Source organism: Neoarius graeffei, chromosome 2, assembly GCF_027579695.1.
Source record: "Neoarius graeffei isolate fNeoGra1 chromosome 2, fNeoGra1.pri, whole genome shotgun sequence".
NCBI lineage: Eukaryota > Metazoa > Chordata > Actinopteri > Siluriformes > Ariidae > Neoarius > Neoarius graeffei.
In genome coordinates this window covers 126909903-126926781 of record NC_083570.1, presented here as the reverse complement: position 1 = coordinate 126926781, position 16879 = coordinate 126909903, and the positions used below count along the sequence as shown (strand labels likewise).

General features: G+C 48.6%; 1 protein-coding gene across 5 annotated transcripts in view; it reads right to left on the bottom strand.

The window, feature by feature from the left end:
- Positions 1 to 16879, bottom strand: part of LOC132882276 (A-kinase anchor protein 9-like) — a 285166-nt gene that overhangs the window by 134530 nt on the left and 133757 nt on the right. For 3 of the 5 annotated variants that reach the window (XM_060915567.1, XM_060915571.1, XM_060915569.1), the window contains 8 exons: positions 9610 to 9648; positions 6758 to 6990; positions 6457 to 6564; positions 3756 to 3941; positions 3539 to 3640; positions 3246 to 3398; positions 2038 to 2127; positions 184 to 1281 (listed from right to left, as the gene is read on the bottom strand). In XM_060915567.1, the coding sequence (XP_060771550.1) occupies positions 184 to 1281; positions 2038 to 2127; positions 3246 to 3398; positions 3539 to 3640; positions 3756 to 3941; positions 6457 to 6564; positions 6758 to 6990; positions 9610 to 9648 (2009 nt within the window). The remainder of the gene's footprint in view (positions 1 to 183; positions 1282 to 2037; positions 2128 to 3245; positions 3399 to 3538; positions 3641 to 3755; positions 3942 to 6456; positions 6565 to 6757; positions 6991 to 9609; positions 9649 to 16879) is intronic. The other 2 variants (XM_060915570.1, XM_060915568.1) reach the window with 2 other exon arrangements.

Sequence of the window (16879 nt, the reverse complement as noted above, 5' to 3'; positions counted from 1 at the left end):
AAAAACAAGTCTACATTAAATGATAAAGGAGTGTTTTATGCCTTTCAAATGTTAGACACTTTGATAACAACTGAGCTGATACTGTGATGTTTTGAAAATCCTGACATTGGGCTAGAACAATGTTCATACACTGTATTCACTAAGTGAGCAGAGTTATGACTGATCTGTGCCTTCCACACTTACCACTGCAGGTGATGTAGATGTTTTTATTTGGTCGAGCAGCTCCATGAGCTTAGTCAGTGTTTTCTTGTACTCTTCAACTTCCTCTTCTGAACTGGCGAGCAGATGTTTTTGCAATTCTTGGTCCTGTGCCATGGAACTCAGATCTAATTCCAGATTTCTCAACTTCTCCATCAGGAGGACCACATTCTCAGTTTTATTTACCGCAAACTGTTCGACCTCCATCTCTGAACTACCTTGCTTGGATTCCATTTTTTCTCCAGCAATAACTATTGAGTCCAACTCTTTTCCATCATTCTCCTGATCCAGTACTATCCCACTCTGCTGCTTTAATCCCACCTCATTCCCAGCAATGGGTTCTCCATGTTCCAGCTTTAATTCCATGTCTTTCTCAATGTCATCCAAAAATGTCTCACTCTGTAGCTTACAGTCAGACTCCTTGGTTTGGACCTTTGTTTCAAGATGCTCTTGATTGACCAACTGGCTCAAAGTGGCTACCTTCTCCTTGAGTTTCTCCTCCAGCTGAGAGATCTTCAGATGGAGGTTTCCTGCTTCAGATTGCACTTTATCCACCTCTGCTCTACAATCACTCAGTTCCATCTCTCTGTCTTCTAGGCAATTCTCTAGCTCCCCCACTCGCTGGGTTAAACTGGTCACTGTGGACGTGGCACTTTCCTCCAAAGCTTGAATCTGAACTTGGGCCACCACTATCGCTGCAGTCTTCTCCCTCAACATGTCTTCAAGTTCAAGAACTCGTATCTCATTGTCCTTCTGCTTTTCTTCTTTGGTCTCTCTTTCCTCTTGCAGGGATTCATATTTGCTGAGAAGTGAGGCATGGTCTTCCTTGAGGGTGTCAAGCTCTCTCTGAATTTTGTCCATCTTTTGTTTTAGTTCATCATGCTGGTCTTCTTCATCATCCTTCTCTTCATTGGCAGATTGTTTGTGCTCAATTTTGGAAAGCTCCTGCTGTAGTTTCTCAATTACAGAGTTTAGCTGCTCCACTTCTTCCTCGCTGTCTTGTTTGAGCCGATCCTGTTCTCCACGAAGGTGCTCAACCTGAGACTCAAGTTCACGCACCAGTGCATTCTTTACTTCCACTTCCTGAGGGCATGATAACCCATAAAGAAAGTCAGGAAAGAAAGAAAACAAGGAATAGTTGATAGGGACAACTCAAATAGCACACTGTTCCAATAATCTGTGCTCAGATGTTTAAAAGCAATGGTACGTCTACAGGTTCAGATTTTGGCTCAGGTATGTGAGCCAAACCTCCAAGACCTTCACATGCCAAATCACACATACTTAAAATGGACTACAGTTAACATTATGGATTCACAAGCCAGTCAATTAGGCAAGTTGTAAATGCACAGATGTTTGGAACTGGGTATAATTTGCATCTTTACCCATTACCTTTTAGAAGACAGCTTCAGAATGACCACCACAAATATCCAATCAGGAGGATATTTACAGGTGTTAAAAATTTCACCCCATGTTTGTAAATGATTATATATTGTTAATTTTACATGCATAAAAAAAAAATACACCTGTAAGTAACACAGTAACACAACCCAGTGTTTAATAAGTGCAGTTTCTGTAATAAGCTCCTATTACTTGCACTCATTAAAAATGGGACATTTTTGTTACACATCACAAAAAACATAAATAAATAAATAAATAAATAAATAAGAAGCAAAAAAAAAAAAAAAAGTATAAGAACAATAAACCCTATTGCAGTAATACACCAACGGAACTTAAAACCTGGACCCAGACGGAGGTTAAAAACAGAAGCGGGTATGACAAAAACACACACAAGCGGGTACACACAAATACGCCCGTCCTGCAACACGTGTGAGCCGTTACCTTGTCATCAGGCTTCGTAGTTTCCGAAAGCTGAAGTTTAGCAATCTGCTCATTAAGAAGAGCAATTTGTCTGTTCTTCTCCTCCAAGACCTTCAAGAGTTAAAGATGATCAAATGATTTGCCTTAAATGAACCTGAACAACCTGATAATTATGCTGTTTGTGTAAATGCTTTTGGTTTTTTTTTTACTGTTTGACCAATACTTAAATAAATAAATAAATAAATAAATAAATAAAATGATGGTTATAGTTATGTTATGGAAGCATTAAAAATGAAAAGGAAAAAACGAATCCAATCAAAAAAAAAAAAAACCAGAGCAAAGGCAGATTCAAAGGAGCAGGAGCTAGCGACTGTAATAACGCAGGACTGGACTGAATTTCTACAGTCAACAGCAGGAGCTGGCGTTTACCTGCTTCTCACTTAATATCGCATATTATTTCAGAACCAAACCATTTTTTTAATGACAGCCATGGAAACAATCTTAGTTGTTTAAAATTCACTGTTCACAGTTTCATTTGCTGATTGATGTCGTTGTTCACTCGTAGCTAGCTAGCATTGCTACGTTTTTACATTTCCATGGTAACAGTCATGTGCTTCACACTGAATATTCTATACATCCTACACAAACCTGATTTTAATAGAGCTGATTGTTTTAATCTTTATTATAAGAGCTTGTTATAGAGGGCGTGGCACAGCCTGAGTCACATGATCATAACGTGTGAACATGAACGTGTTAAAACTCAAACTAAAAAGCCCAGAAATGTTCCTTCTCTGCAGCACCCTTTTAAATTAAACTTCATCTATATATTATTGTTTTGAGTTAAAAAAAAAAGAATCCAATCAGAATAAGACTTTAGAAGGAAATATTTCAGAGAATGACTTTTCCAAAAAAAAAAATGATATGGTGAACGCGAGAGCAGCTGAAAGACAGCATGCTGAGCCACAAAAGGACAGGAATGCATTTTAATTGGTATTTTGAAAAAAAAAAATCTCTAAGTGAGGAAAATGTCTGATCACCGTAACTAACCAGTCAGCCATAACACTGCCACTGCTGGAGTATCAGAAAGACTCCACAGTGTACTTCCTCCTCACGCTGTTGGTCTTAGCAGGTGTGAAAATGACAAATCAACATCACACACACACACACACACTGCTTGCTATCTAATCATGCAAGCTCATTATTTTACTCTTTAAAGAAACATGTCTCACCATGTGTAAGTTGGTGTGAGCCTGAAGATCCTGCTGCTGTGTGCTAATCTCCTTCCTCTGGATCTCCAGCTGCATGTGGAGCTGCTGAACCTCCTCACTCTTGTTCTGGAGCTCGTCCCTGAATTGCTCCAATTGTTCCTCCAGATTCACAATCTACAGTGGTCATGGGTAAACAAGTGGACAAACGACCATAAACACCACAGCAGCACGCCTACTGTAAACACACCAACATACACAAGCTACCGTAACTGCTGGAGCAACACAGACCAGCTGAGTCATGTGACAGGAAGTACCTCTTTTTCTTTCCTGTCCAGAGCCTCTCTCTCGGTCTGAAGTAAAGCCTCCAGTGTGGCATCAGCCCCGCCTGCCATGGAGGCATACTGCTTACTGTCCTCCTGCGCGCGCGCACACACACACACACACACACACACACTTGTCATGGTAACACTGAACCCATGAGGTGGGTGATGCTAATAGCTGAAGCTAGGACTGCAGTGCTAAAATGCTCACCCTGGTTGGTGTGATGTCACGGTTGTCGTGGGATACGAGCACCTCCTCCAACACCCTCACACGCTCCTCCTGCCTCTCGATCTCCTCGTCACGCTCTTGCACATCCCTCTGCAGCTGCTCCACTCGCAGCAAGAGCTCACTGCACCAATCAGATTTCTCCTGCAGGGCCACGCTTAGCTCCTCCACCTGAGAGACGGCGGTGGGGAGAGAGAGAGAGAGAGAGAGAGAGAGAGAGGACAGATACATGTGGAAAGATTAAGGCCAAAAAAATACACAGGAAAGATGGGGATGAAAGAGAAAGAGGGACAAAAGGAGGCGTGATGTAGAGGGAAAAAGGATGAAAAACCAGAAGGTGAGGGAGACAAAGAACAGGAGGGGGTTATGGAGGAAGAGTAAGAGAATTAGGAGAATAAGAATGGAGAAAGGGAAGATTAGAAAGAGAGAGTGATAGTAAGAAGAAAAGAAGGTAAAAAATAAACGTATAAAAAAGAAATGAAAAAAGAAGGAAGATGGAGAAAGAAATGAAGAAAGGGAAGAAAAAAGAGGAAAGAAGAAAAGAATCAATGGAGGAAGGAGAGAAGGAAAAAAGGAAATGAGAAAGTATGAAAAAAAGAAAAAAGCAAACACAGAAATGATGGAAGGAGATGAAGGGAATACAAATGAAGGGGAAAAAAGTGTTATAATTACAGTGAGATTATAAAGAACATGTGTGAGGATTTCTACTCAAGTTGAAGCAAAGCTGCTGATCAGTAAACTGCTGCAACACCTGTAGTGACATCACCTAACATCTGGAATTAAAGTTCTCCACCAGTCTCTGCTTGTATTTCATTGGGAAAGTTTGACAGTTCTTTCAACCCCTAAAGAAGAGCTTTATTTACCCCTGAAAAAAAATAGAACAGGATTTACACTGATGAGCAAGAACATTAAAACCACCTGCCTAATATTGCATAGGTCCTCCTTGTGCCTTCAAAATAGCTCTGACCAGTCAAGGCATGGGCTCTACAAGACCTCTGAAGGTGTGCTGTGGTATCTGGCACCAAGACATTAACAGCAGGTCCTGCAAGTTGCGAGGTGAAGCCTCCATGGGCCAGACTTGTTTGTCTAGTACATCCAACAGCTGCTCAATCAGACTGAGATCTGAGGAATTTGGAGCACGAATCAACACCTTGAACTCCATCATGTTCCTTAAACTATTCCTCAATAATATTTGCAGTGCAGCAGGGTTCATTATCCTGTTGAAAGAGGCCACTGCCATTAGGGAATACCAATACCATGAAGGGGTGAACTTGGTCTGAAACAATATTTAGGAAAGTGGTACACATCAAAGTAACAGCCACAAACACCAGGACCCAAGGTTTCCCAGCAGAACACTGCCCAGAGCATCACACGGCCTCGGCCAGATTGCCTTCTACCCACACTGCATCCTGGTGCCCTCTCTTCCCCAGGAGAGAGAGAGAGGGAGAGAGACACACACACACACACCTGGCCATCCACATGATGGAAAAGATGATTTGTTAGACCAGGCCATCTTCTTCCATTGCTACATGGTTCAGTTCTGATGCTCATGTACCCACTGTAGGTGCTTTTAGCAGTGGACAGGAGGTCAGCATGGGCACTCTGACCGGTCTGCAGCTACGCAGCTCCATACGGAGCAAACTGCACTGCGTGTTCCGACTCCTTCCTACCAGAGCCAGCATTCACTTTTTCAGCAGTTTGTGCTACAGAAGCTCATCTGTAGGACTGGACCATATGGGCTAGCCTTCGTGCCCTATTTGAATCAATGCGTCTTTTGACACCCATAACCTTGTCACCGGTTGTCCTTCCTTGGACCACTTTTGGTAGGTACTAACCACTGCATACCGGGAACACCCCACAAGATGTGCCATTCTGGAGATGCTCAGACCCAGTCATCTCGCTATCACAATTTGGCCCTTGTCAAAGTCGCTCAGATCCTTACACTTGCCTATTTTTCCTGCTTCCAACACATCAACATCAAGAACTGACTGTTCTCTTGCTGCCTAATAAACCCCGCCCCTTGACAGGTGTCACTGTAATGAGATAATCAATGCTTTTCACTTCACCTATCAGTGGTTTTAATGTTATGGCTGATCGCTGTATTTACCCCTAAAATAGAGACAGGGTTTATTTAAGGCAGGTTATACAGGGGGCTGCAAAAGTAGGTATACAGTAAGGATTATTCCAGTATTATAATAGTGGTGCTAGGTTTCATTTAATACTTACATTTTGTGCAAACGTTTGGTTTTTCATTACTGTATACCTACTTTTGCAGCCCCCTGTATTTCTTGTCTTCTCTTTGTTCTATTGTGGGCAGGTCCTGCTCTAGAGTCTCTATTGTTTATAGGAACAGGATCAGCAGTGCTCAGTTCAATCGGGGCAGAAACAGGAGGAGGGTGGTGTGTTTCTGCTCTTGGTATAAAACCAACAGAAGTTATGGAGGAGGACAGCAGGGATCCTCTAAAACTTACACATCAATGATAAGGTGAAGTACCTTGGTCAGGGGTAGATTGAGGGATACATGAGTTTGTGATGTTTGTTATGGTAAGTTAGTGGGGTACCTCTCTGGGGCAGTTTAGGAAGGTCAACAGGTCAAAGGGGTAAGTTAGTAGGCTACCTCTTTGGGGTAGTTTAGGAAGGTAAATAGGGTAATGGGGTACATCAGTGGAGTAAATTAATGTTGTACCTCTCTATGGTCAGCCTGAGGCTTATTGCTGCTCTTTAGCTGTTGCTCCAGTTTCTGAATCTCCTGCTGAAATACATCTCGCTCATGCTCTCTGTCTGCAGCCTGCTCCTGAAAGGTCAAAGTTTATAAGTGAGGTCAAAGCTTAGAAAGGACAAAGCTCAAATAGTCAAAGGACGAGTAAGACGGGTTGAGTTAAAATCCAGGCAAGAACCTTGAACTCTACAGGAAATGGTAAAAAGGTGAAAGGTCAGCTCAGAACATTGTGCCTTATTACTATGTGCCCAGATGTCTCTGAACTCACATCCAGGAAGCGCCGGTTGTTCTCCAGCTGCTTTTCAAGAGCGTGGATTTGCTGCCGGAGGTCAGTGCTCTCAGACAGGTGAATCTCCTCCAGCTTGGCCATGGCTCTCACCTGCTCTTCAAGCTCCACCTCCAACTGCTTCACCTGGTCCAGAAGCTCTGCATGATCCTTCTGGGCCTGACGTTGGACATCAACCTTCTCCTGCATCAGCTTTTCTGTCTCCTCCAGAAGTCCTAAACACAAACCCAACCCCACACACTTAGATATTATTGGATGCCAGTTATTTGCATCTGGAGAAGGTCGGAATGAAGATGTTATAAATCGATAGCATGGGTAGTGAATAGACAAGTGATGTACCGCTCTGGGGCAGTTTGAGAAGGTAAAATTATTGTAAATTACTGGAATAGTTTATAAGGGCAATTTGGGAAAGAAAATCTAATGGTCTAGTGCCAGAGTGGGGAACTTTAGGAAGGGAAGTCAACTGGTCAATGGTGTAAATAAGTGGTATGCCACTCTGGGGGAGTTGGGGAAATAAATGGAATAGTGAGGTAAAAAATTGGGGTATCCCAGTCAAGCAATTTGTTTGGAAAATGGGTTACGGGGTAAATTTTTGGTGCACTATTCTGGGCAAAGTAGGAATGCAGTTGCATGCCACTCTGCTGTAGTTGGGGGAAGCAAAAAGATCAGTGGGGTAAATTATCGCTGACCGCTCAGACAGTTTAGCAAGGAAAAGAAATGGGACACTGTGCTAGGGACGTTTGTGGAGGTAAGTTTACTCAGTTAAATTAGTGTGGTATCTCTTTCTTCCTGTCCAGGTAGTAAACAGGTTAGTGGGACAAATTAGGAGAGTACCTCACTTGAGTAGTCTGAATTTTCTCTGGTAAATTAGTGGGGTACCTGAGGAAATTTGTGGAGGTAAATTAGTGAGGTACCTGAGGAAATTTGTGGAGGTAAATTAGTGGAGTATCTGAGGTCATTTGTGGAGGTAAATTAGTGAGGTACCTGAGGTAATTTGTGGAGGTAAATTAGTGGAGTACCTGAGGTAATTTGTGGAGGTAAATTAGTGGAGTATCTGAGGTCATTTGTGGAGGTAAATTAGTGAGGTACCTGGGGTAATTTGTGGAGGTAAATTAGTGAGGTACCTGGGGTAATTTGTGGAGGTAAATTAGTGAGGTACCTGGGGTAATTTGTGGAGGTAAATTAGTGGGGTACCTGGGGTAGTTTGTGGAGGTAAATTAGTGGGGTACCTGAGGTAGTTTGTGGAGGTAAATTAGTGGAGTACCTGAGGTCATTTGTGGAGGTAAATTAGTGGAGTACCTGAGGTAATTTGTGGAGGTAAATTCGTGGGGTACCTGAGGTCATTTGTGGAGGTAAATTAGTGAGGCACCTGGGGTAATTTGTGGAGGTAAATTGGTGAGGTACCTGAAGTAATTTTTGGAGGTAAATTAGTGGAGTACCTGAGGTAATTTGTGGAGGTAAATTCATGGGGTACCTGAGGTAATTTGTGGAAGTAAATTAGTGGGGTACCTGAGGTAATTTGTGGAGGTAAATTAGTGGAGTACCTGAGGTAATTTGTGGAGGTAAATTCGTGGGGTACCTGAGTTAATTTGTGGAGGTAAATTAGTGGGGTACCTGAGGTAATTTGTGGAGGTAAATTAGTGGAGTACCTGAGGTAATTTGTGGAGATAAATTCGTGGGGTACCTGAGGTAATTTGTGGAGGTAAATTAGTGAGGTACCTGGGGTAATTTGTGGAGGTAAATTAGTGAGGTACCTGGGGTAATTTGTGGAGGTAAATTAGTGGGGTACCTGAGGTAATTTGTGGAGGTAAATTAGTGGAGTACCTGAGGTCATTTGTGGAGGTAAATTAGTGGAGTACCTGAGGTAATTTGTGGAGATAAATTCGTGGGGTACCTGACGTAATTTGTGGAGGTAAATTAGTGAGGTACCTGGGGTAATTTGTGGAGGTGAATTAGTGGAGTACCTGAGGTAATTTGTGGAGGTAAATTAGTGGAGTACCTGAGGTAATTTGTGGAGGTAAATTAGTGAGGTACCTGGGGTAATTTGTGGAGGTAAATTCTCTCTGATAAAGTACGATTTAATAGAAATTTGGAGAGAATATTTAATTAGACCTGGCGACTTGTCCAGGGTGAACCCCGCCTTTCGCCCGTAGTCAGCTGGGATAGGCTCCAGCTTGCCTGCGACCCTGTAGAACAGGATAAAGCGGCTACAGATAATGAGATATTTAATTAGGGGATGGTGGTGTAACATATCTTTAATGTTTCATTAATCATTCATTAATCACAGCAATCACAATCCCACATCCAAAAATAGCCCTTCCCACTTCCTGTTCAGCTCGTACCAAGACCCCCACAGCAGTGATGGTGGTGGCACGCAGAGTGCAGTTCCCAGCAGGTGAAGCAGATGGGGTGACCATTAAAACAAACTTAAATAATGTTATTTCTACAACGCTGGAGAATAATAACAAAAAGAAGCAAGAAAAGTGCAAACAGGAAGCTGAAAAATTGAAAGGAAATGCAGTGTCCATGCCCCACCGTGTTCTCAGCCAACAAGAAATGAAATAAATGTCCTATTTCAGCAACCATCACTGTTAAGATCAACGTCAATATGGTTGCCAAATAGGTGGTGTAAATCATATGATGTCGATTATGCTAATCATGCTAGCATGGTAGCCTCAACCTTAAAACAAGGTGTTTATGCAGTGCGTCACGGGTAAATAAAAACTGCAGCGCATAGCTGTTAGTTTAGCGGTGGCAGCCAATAACAAGCAAGCTTATTAGTGAGTGAGTAAAAATGGGCGGGGTCAGTGGCCATGCTCAGAGTGGGCACACACCTGCCTCAGGTGCGTCATCAACTGCAGCCTCAACTAGGCCTGAAGAGAGAGAGACAGTCAATCAGAGCACATTCAGAATAATACACAATACTGCAAAGAGAGAGTGAGAGACACAGACAGACAGACAGACGAGGGAGAACAGGGAGAGACAGAAAGACAGACAGAGAGAGAGAGAGAGAGAGAGGGGGGGAGAGGGAACAGAGAGAGGGAGAGAGAGAACAGAGAGAGGGAGAAAGAACAGAGAGAGAGGGAGAGAGAGAACAGAGAGGGAGAGAGAACAGAGAGGGAACAGAGAGAGGGAGAAAGAACAGAGAGAGAGGGAGAGAGAGAACAGAGAGAGAGGGAGAGAGAGAACAGAGAGAGGGAGAGAACGGAGAGAGAGAACAGAGAGAGAGGGAGAGAGAGAACAGAGAGGGAGAAAGAACAGAGAGAGGGAGAGAGAGAACAGCGGGAGAGAGAGAACAGAGAGAAAGGGAGAGAGAGAACAGAGAGAGAGGGAGAGAGAGATTGGAGTATGTGGTGCCTGTAAGGTGGTTATCGTGCCTGAGCAGTAGTGTGCCTTGGTTGTGAGACACTGTTGGTACCCATAATGCTTTGCACAGTTCACTACCTCTGTAATCAATGCATCACAATTACATGTGAGGAAAGGAGTGCGCGTGTGGAGTCTGTCAGCTGTCTGTGTGTGTGTGTGTGTGTGTGTGTGTGTGTGTGTGAGAGAGGAGTGTGTAAAGTGTTTGCGTGTGTGTGAAGAGTGTGTGTGTGTGAGAGGAGTGTGCAAAGTGTTTGCGTGTGTGTGAGGGTTATGTAAAGAGTGTGTTTTTTCAGGTGTGTGTGAGGAGCATGTGTGTGAGGAGCGTGTGTGAGAGGAGCGTGTGTGAGTGAGGAGCGTGTGTATGAGGTGTGTGAGGAGCGTGTGTGTGAGGAGCGTGTGTATGAGGTGTGTGAGGAGCGTGTGTGTGAGGTGTGAGAGGAGTGTGTGTGAGTGAGGAGCGTGTGTGAGTGAGGAGCGTGTGTGTGAGGTGTGAGAGGAGCGTGTGTGAGTGAGGAGCGTGTGTGTGAGGTGTGAGAGGAGCGTGTGTGAGTGAGGAGCGTGTGTGTGAGGCGTGAGAGGAGCGTGTGTGTGAGGAGCGTGTGTGTGAGGAGCGTGAGAGGAGCGTGAGAGGAGCGTGTGTGAGAGGAGCGTGTGTGAGAGGAGCATGTGTGAGAGGAGCGTGTGTGAGAGGAGCGTGTGAGAGGAGCGTGTGAGAGGAGCGTGTGTGAGAGGAGCGTGAGTGTGTGACGAGCGCGTGTGTGACGAGCGTGACGAGCGCGTGTGTGACGAGCGTGAGGATCGTGTGTGTGAGGATCGTGTGTGTGAGGAGCGTGAGGTGTGTGAGGAGCGTGAGGTGTGTGAGGAGCGCGTGTGTGACGAGCGTGAGGAGCGTGAGGTGTGTGAGGAGCGTGAGGTGTGTGAGGAGCGTGAGGTGTGTGAGGAGCGCGTGTGTGTGAGGAGCGCGTGTGTGTGAGGAGCGCGTGTGTGTGAGGAGCGCGTGTGTGTGTGTGGAGTGTGTGTGTGAGGAGCGCGTGTGAGAGGAGTGTGAGGAGTGTGTGTGAGAGGAGTGTGAGGAGTGTGTGTGTGAGGAGTGTGAGGAGTGTGTGTGTGTGAGGAGCGCGTGTGTGTGTGAGGAGCGCGTATGTGAGGAGTGTGAGGAGCGTGTGTGAGAGGAGCGTGTGTGAGTGAGGAGCGTGTGTATGAGGTGTGTGAGGAGCGTGTGTGTGAGGTGTGAGAGGAGCGTGTGTGAGTGAGGAGCGTGTGTATGAGGTGTGTGAGGAGCGTGTGTGAGGTGTGAGAGGAGCGTGTGTGAGTGAGGAGCGTGTGTATGAGGTGTGAGAGGAGCGTGTGTGAGAGGAGCGTGTGTGTGAGAGGAGCGCGTGTGTGAGAGGAGCGTGTGTGAGAGGAGCGTGTGTGTGTGAGGAGCGTGTGTGTGAGAGGAGCGTGTGTGTGAGAGGAGCGTGTGTGTGAGAGGAGCGTGTGTGTGTGAGAGGAGCGTGTGTGTGTGAGAGGAGCGTGTGTGTGTGTGAGGAGCGTGTGTGTGTGAGAGGAGCGTGTGTGTGAGAGGAGCGTGTGTGTGAGAGGAGCGTGTGTGTGAGAGGAGCGTGTGTGTGAGGAGCGTGTGTGTGAGGAGCGTGTGTGTGTGAGGAGCGTGTGTGTGTGTGAGGAGCGTGTGTGTGTGTGAGGAGCGTGTGTGTGTGTGAGGAGCGTGTGTGTGAGAGGAGCGTGTGTGTGAGAGGAGCGTGTGTGTGAGAGGAGCGTGTGTGTGTGAGGAGCGTGTGTGTGAGAGGAGCGTGTGTGTGTGAGGAGCGTGTGTGTGTGAGGAGCGTGTGTGTGAGAGGAGCGTGTGTGTGTGTGAGGAGCGTGTGTGTGAGAGGAGTGTGTGTGTGTGAGGAGCGTGTGTGTGTGAGGAGCGTGTGTGTGTGAGGAGCGTGTGTGTGAGAGGAGCGTGTGTGTGTGTGAGGAGCGTGTGTGTGAGAGGAGCGTGTGTGTGTGAGGAGCGTGTGTGTGTGAGGAGCGTGTGTGTGAGAGGAGCGTGTGTGTGAGAGGAGCGTGTGAGGAGCGTGTGTGTGAGAGGAGCGTGTGAGGAGCGTGTGTGAGAGGAGCGTGTGTGAGAGGAGCGTGTGAGAGAGGAGCGTGTGTGAGAGGAGCGTGTGTGAGAGGAGCGTGTGTGTGAGGAGCGTGTGTGTGAGAGGAGCGTGTGTGTGAGGAGCGTGTGTGTGAGAGGAGCGTGTGTGTGAGGAGCGTGTGTGTGAGAGGAGCGTGTGTGTGAGGAGCGTGTGTGTGAGAGGAGCGTGTGTGTGAGGAGCGTGTGTGTGAGAGGAGCGTGTGTGTGAGGAGCGTGTGTGTGAGAGGAGCGTGTGAGGAGCGTGTGTGTGAGAGGAGCGTGTGAGGAGCGTGTGTGTGAGAGGAGCGTGTGAGGAGCGTGTGTGTGAGAGGAGCGTGTGAGGAGCGTGTGTGTGAGAGGAGCGTGTGAGGAGCGTGTGTGTGAGAGGAGCGTGTGAGGAGCGTGTGTGTGAGAGGAGCGTGTGAGGAGCGTGTGTGTGAGAGGAGCGTGTGAGGAGCGTGTGTGTGAGAGGAGCGTGTGAGGAGCGTGTGTGTGAGAGGAGCGTGTGAGGAGCGTGTGTGTGAGAGGAGTGTGAGAGGAGCGTGTGTGTGAGAGGAGCGTGTGTGTGAGAGGAGCGTGTGTGTGAGGAGCGTGTGTGTGAGGAGCGTGTGTGTGTGAGGAGCGTGTGTGTGAGAGGAGCGTGTGAGAGGAGAGTGTGAGAGGTGTGAGAGGAGCGAGAGGAGCGTGTGTGTGAGGAGCGTGTGTCTGAGGTGCGTGTGTGAGGTGTGTGAGGAGCGTGTGTGTGAGGAGCGTGTGTGTGGTGTGTGAGGAGCGTGTGTGTGAGGAGCGCGTGTGTGAGAGGAGAGTGTGAGAGGTGTGAGAGGAGCGTGTGTGAGAGGAGCGTGTGTGTGAGGAGCGTGTGTGTGAGAGGAGCGTGTGTGTGAGGAGCGTGTGTGTGAGAGGAGCGTGTGTGTGAGGAGCGTGTGTGTGAGAGGAGCGTGTGTGTGAGGAGCGTGTGTGTGAGAGGAGCGTGTGTGAGAGGAGCGTGTGTGTGAGAGGAGCGTGTGTGTGTGAGGAGCGTGTGTGTGAGAGGAGCGTGTGTGTGAGGAGCGTGTGTGTGAGAGGAGCGTGTGTGTGAGGAGCGTGTGTGTGAGAGGAGCATGTGTGTGAGAGGAGCATGTGTGTGAGAGGAGCATGTGTGTGAGGAGCGTGTGTGTGAGAGGAGCATGTGTGTGAGGAGCGTGTGTGTGAGAGGAGCATGTGTGTGAGGAGCGTGTGTGTGAGAGGAGCATGTGTGTGAGGAGCGTGTGTGTGAGAGGAGCATGTGTGTGAGGAGCGTGTGTGTGAGAGGAGCATGTGTGTGAGGAGCGTGTGTGTGAGGAGCGTGTGTGTGAGAGGAGCGTGTGTGTGAGGAGCGTGTGTGTGAGAGGAGCATGTGTGTGAGGAGCGTGTGTGTGAGAGGAGCATGTGTGTGAGGAGCGTGTGTGTGAGAGGAGCATGTGTGTGAGGAGCGTGTGTGTGAGAGGAGCAGGTGTGTGAGGAGCGTGTGTGTGAGAGGAGCATGTGTGTGAGGAGCGTGTGTGTGAGAGGAGCGTGTGTGTGAGGAGCGTGTGTGTGAGAGGAGCATGTGTGTGAGGAGCGTGTGTGTGAGAGGAGCATGTGTGTGAGGAGCGTGTGTGTGAGGTGTGTGAGGAGTGTGTGTAAGAGGAGCATGTGAGCAGAGTGTGAGAGTGAGGAGCGTGTGTGTGAGGAGCGTGTGTGAGAGGAGCGTGTGTGTGAGGAGCGTGTGTGTGAGGTGTGAGAGGAGCGTGTGTGTGAGGAGTGTGTAAAGTGTTTGCGTGTGTGTGAGGGTTATGTAAAGAGCGTGTTTTTTCAGGTGTGTGAGAGGAGCATGTGTGTGAGGTGTGAGAGGAGCGTGTGTGTGAGGAGCGTGTGTCTGAGGTGTGAGAGGAGCGTGTGTGTGAGGAGCGTGTGTGTGGTGTGTGAGGAGCGTGTGTGTGAGGTGTGTGAGGAGTGCGTGTAAGAGGAGCATGTGAGCAGAGTGTGAGAGTGAGGAGCGTGTGTGTGAGGAGCGTGTGTGAGAGGAGCGTGTGTGTGAGGAGCGTGTGTGTGAGGTGTGAGAGGAGCGTGTGTGTGAGGAGTGTGTAAAGTGTTTGCGTGTGTGTGAGGGTTATGTAAAGAGCGTGTTTTTTCAGGTGTGTGAGAGGAGCGTGTGTGAGAGGTGTGAGAGGAGCGTGTGTGTGAGGAGCGTGTGTGTGAGGAGCGTGTGTGTGAGGTGTGAGAGGAGCGTGTGTGTGAGGAGCGTGTGTGTGAGAGGAGCGTGTGTGTGAGGAGCGTGTGTGTGAGAGGAGCGTGTGTGTGAGGAGCGTGTGTGTGAGGTGTGAGAGGAGCGTGTGTGTGAGGAGCGTGTGTGTGAGAGGAGCGTGTGTGTGAGGAGCGTGTGTGTGAGAGGAGCGTGTGTGTGAGGAGCGTGTGTGTGAGAGGAGCGTGTGTGTGAGGAGCGTGTGTGTGAGAGGAGCGTGTGTGTGAGAGGAGCATGTGTGTGAGGAGCGTGTGTGTGAGGTGTGTGAGGAGTGCGTGTAAGAGGAGCATGTGAGAGCAGAGTGTGAGAGTGAGGAGCGTGTGTGAGAGGTGTGAGAGGAGCGTGTGTGAGGAGCGTGTGTGTGAGGTGTGAGAGGAGCGTGTGTGAGGAGTGTGTAAAGTGTTTGCGTGTGTGTGAGGGTTATGTAAAGAGCGTGTTTTTTCAGGTGTGTGAGAGGAGCGTGTGTGTGAGGTGTGAGAGGAGCGTGTGTGTGAGGTGTGAGAGGAGCGTGTGTGAGGTGTGTGAGGAGCGTGTGTGAGGTGTGTGAGGAGCGTGTGTGTGTGAGGAGAGTGTGTGAGGAGCGTGTGTGTGAGAGGAGCGTGTGTGTGAGAGGAGCGTGAGGAGCGTGTGTGAGAGGAGCGCGTGCGTGAGGTGTGTGAGGAGTGCGTGTAAGAGGAGCGTGTGAGAGGAGTGTGTGTGAGGAGCGTGTGTGAGAGGAGCGTGAGTGTGTGAGGAGCGTGAGTGTGTGAGGAGCGTGAGTGTGTGTGTGTGTGTGACGAGCGTGAGGAGCGCGTTTGTGACGAGCGTGAGGTGTGAGAGGAGCGTGAGGTGTGAGAGGAGCGTGAGGAGCATGTGTGAGAGGAGCGCGTGTGTGAGAGGAGCGCGTGTGTGAGAGGAGCGCGTGTGTGAGGTGTGTGAGGAGTGCGTGTAAGAGGAGCGTGTGAGAGGAGAGTGTGTGAGGAGCGTGTGTGAGGAGCATGAGTGTGTGAGGAGCGCGAGTGTGTGAGGAGCGCGAGTGTGTGAGGAGCGTGTGTGAGGAGCGTGAGTGTGTGAGGAGCGTGTGTGTGTGTGTGTGACGAGCGTGAGGAGCGCGTTTGTGACGAGCGTGAGGTGTGAGAGGAGCGTGAGGTGTGAGAGGAGCGTGAGGTGTGAGAGGAGCGTGAGGAGCGTGTGTGAGAGGAGCGCGTGTGTGAGGTGTGTGAGGAGCGTGTGTGTGAGTGGTGCGTGTGTGAGAGGTGCGTGTGTGAGAGGTGCGTGTGTGAGGAGAGTGTGAGTGAGGAGCGTGAGTGTGAGAGGAGCGTGCGTGTGTGACGAGCGTGAGGAGCGCGTGTGTGAGGAGTGTGTGTGTGTGTGTGTGTGTGAGGAGTGTGTGTGAGAGGAGTGTGAGGAGTGTGTGTGTGAGAGGAGTGTGTGTGTGAGAGGAGTGTGAGGAGTGTGTGTGTGAGAGGAGTGTGTGTGTGAGAGGAGTGTGAGGAGTGTGTGTGTGAGAGGAGTGTGTGTGTGAGAGGAGTGTGAGGAGTGTGTGTGTGAGAGGAGTGTGTGTGTGAGAGGAGTGTGAGGAGTGTGTGTGAGAGAGGAGTGTGAGGAGTGTGTGTGAGAGAGGAGTGTGAGGAGTGTGTGTGTGAGAGGAGTGTGAGGAGTGTGTGTGTGAGAGGAGTGTGAGGAGTGTGTGTGTGAGAGGAGTGTGAGGAGTGTGTGTGAGAGAGGAGTGTGAGGAGTGTGTGTGAGAGAGGAGTGTGAGGAGTGTGTGTGAGAGAGGAGTGTGAGGAGTGTGTGTGAGAGAGGAGTGTGAGGAGTGTGTGTGAGAGGAGTGTGAGGAGTGTGTGTGAGAGGAGTGTGAGGAGTGTGTGTGTGTGTGTGTGTGTGTGTGTGTGTGTGTGTGTGTGTGAGGAGTGTGTGTGAGAGGAGTGTGAGGAGTGTGTGTGTGAGAGGAGTGTGAGGAGTGTGTGTGAGGAGTGTGTGTGTGAGAGGAGTGTGAGGAGTGTGTGTGAGGAGTGTGTGTGAGTGAGGAGTGTGTGTGAGTGAGGAGTGTGTGTGAGAGGAGTGTGAGGAGTGTGTGTGTGAGAGGAGTGTGAGGAGTGTGTGTGTGAGAGGTGTGTGTGTGTGTGTGTGTGTGTGTGTGTGTGTGTGAGGAGTGTGTGTGAGGAGTGTGTGTGAGAGGAGTGTGAGGAGTGTGTGTGAGAGAGGAGTGTGAGGAGTGTGTGTGAGAGGAGTGTGAGGAGTGTGTGTGAGAGGAGTGTGTGTGTGTGTGTGTGTGTGTGTGTGTGTGTGTGAGGAGTGTGTGTGAGAGGAGTGTGAGGAGTGTGTGTGTGAGAGGAGTGTGAGGAGTGTGTGTGAGAGGAGTGTGTGTGAGAGGAGTGTGAGGAGTGTGTGTGAGAGGAGTGTGAGG